Genomic DNA, 1,263 nt, shown 5'->3' on the forward strand with positions numbered 1-1,263 from the left:
CAGCAACCGAGTACAAAGGTCGTAACTAGAAGAGATAATTGTTTGCTGTTCCATGTTTTAAAAATATAAGTTTAAGAACTTATTTCTAAATAGTAATAATCTATGTACATATATAATGTATAATAATGGAAATTTGACTGTATTTTACAAAAGTTTAGTCTACTAAAACTTAAGAAACATTTGATAACTATCTGGACCTTATGAAGATTTCGCATGTGAAATATTAAAATTTTCTGATGCATAAAAGTATTTTTAATCTTAAAATGAAAATTACTTTGCATGTTGCCTATCCAACATGCGAAATGAAAAAAAAGGCACGAGAAAAACATTGCTTAACAAACCTTAAGACTTAATAACAAATTTGATATTTTGCATATGAAAGCATTTTAATGTTTACTGATATTCTGCCAAATGTCGTTATCACATGCTTACCAACTTGAAAGTTATAGCATGAAAACTATAACAAGCATAAAATGGTTATGAGGTTGGTCCCAGGGACCGAGCTCATGCTGGAACAGTTAATGATGTGTTGTAATGAAAACTGTGTAGATTAACTTACCAGAAAATCATCAGGTTGAATCCCAAAAAGATCCCTAAAATAACGAAAGGCAACAGGAGCATAAATCTTGAACTTGAAATCAGTAAAGTGATGAGCCGGTGTGAACGTGCTTCCTTCACTAGCAGACAACAAGGAATAAAGTTATAACTGTACTCATCAAATATTATTCCAGTAAAAAAATAAACAAATCTACTCCCACATTAACTAAATTGAGTAGAATCAAGATTTTAATAAAAAACCTTAAGTCAAACCCCGTGAAACAATTTTCTGGCAATGTTAATGAATAGAGTAATGACACTGCATTTCATAAAAAGTTAACCTTTTAATACCATTTAGTTATGCAGTGAAGTCCATTTTTTTCTGTCTTGAAAAAGACACACAATATATAAAATCCCTTGAATTTTGAGAAAGTACAAAAATAAAAACAACTGGTCAAGTCTTATTATAGTGACTCAAGTAATTAATTGATACAGTTACTAATACAACTCAGCATATTGTCCTTGAACAAGATACAGTTTGATTAATTACATCAACTCAAAATACATTCCATGAAGAAATTAGAATTCTATTAAATATACATAACTCATTTACAAGAACCAAAATATCAATTATCCATGAACAAGCCATAATCTTATATTTGTTAGTTATTTTAATTACTCAGTAGGCCTAGCAAGTTATCCATGAACAAGTCATAATCCTATATT

General features: G+C 29.4%; 1 protein-coding gene across 1 annotated transcript in view; it reads right to left on the reverse strand.

Annotated features, from left to right (window-relative positions):
- The window catches only part of LOC106475515 (phosphatidylinositol 4-phosphate 5-kinase type-1 gamma-like), a gene marked incomplete at its 3' end in the record, with an annotated part of 19,945 nt that overhangs the window by 6,714 nt on the left and 11,968 nt on the right, over positions 1-1,263 (reverse strand). The window contains exon 8 of the mRNA XM_022379595.1: positions 560-677. Coding sequence (XP_022235303.1) covers positions 560-677 — 118 coding nt within the window. The remainder of the gene's footprint in view (positions 1-559; positions 678-1,263) is intronic.

Source organism: Limulus polyphemus, unplaced genomic scaffold (assembly GCF_000517525.1).
Source record: "Limulus polyphemus unplaced genomic scaffold, Limulus_polyphemus-2.1.2 Scaffold8698, whole genome shotgun sequence".
Lineage (NCBI taxonomy): Eukaryota > Metazoa > Arthropoda > Merostomata > Xiphosura > Limulidae > Limulus > Limulus polyphemus.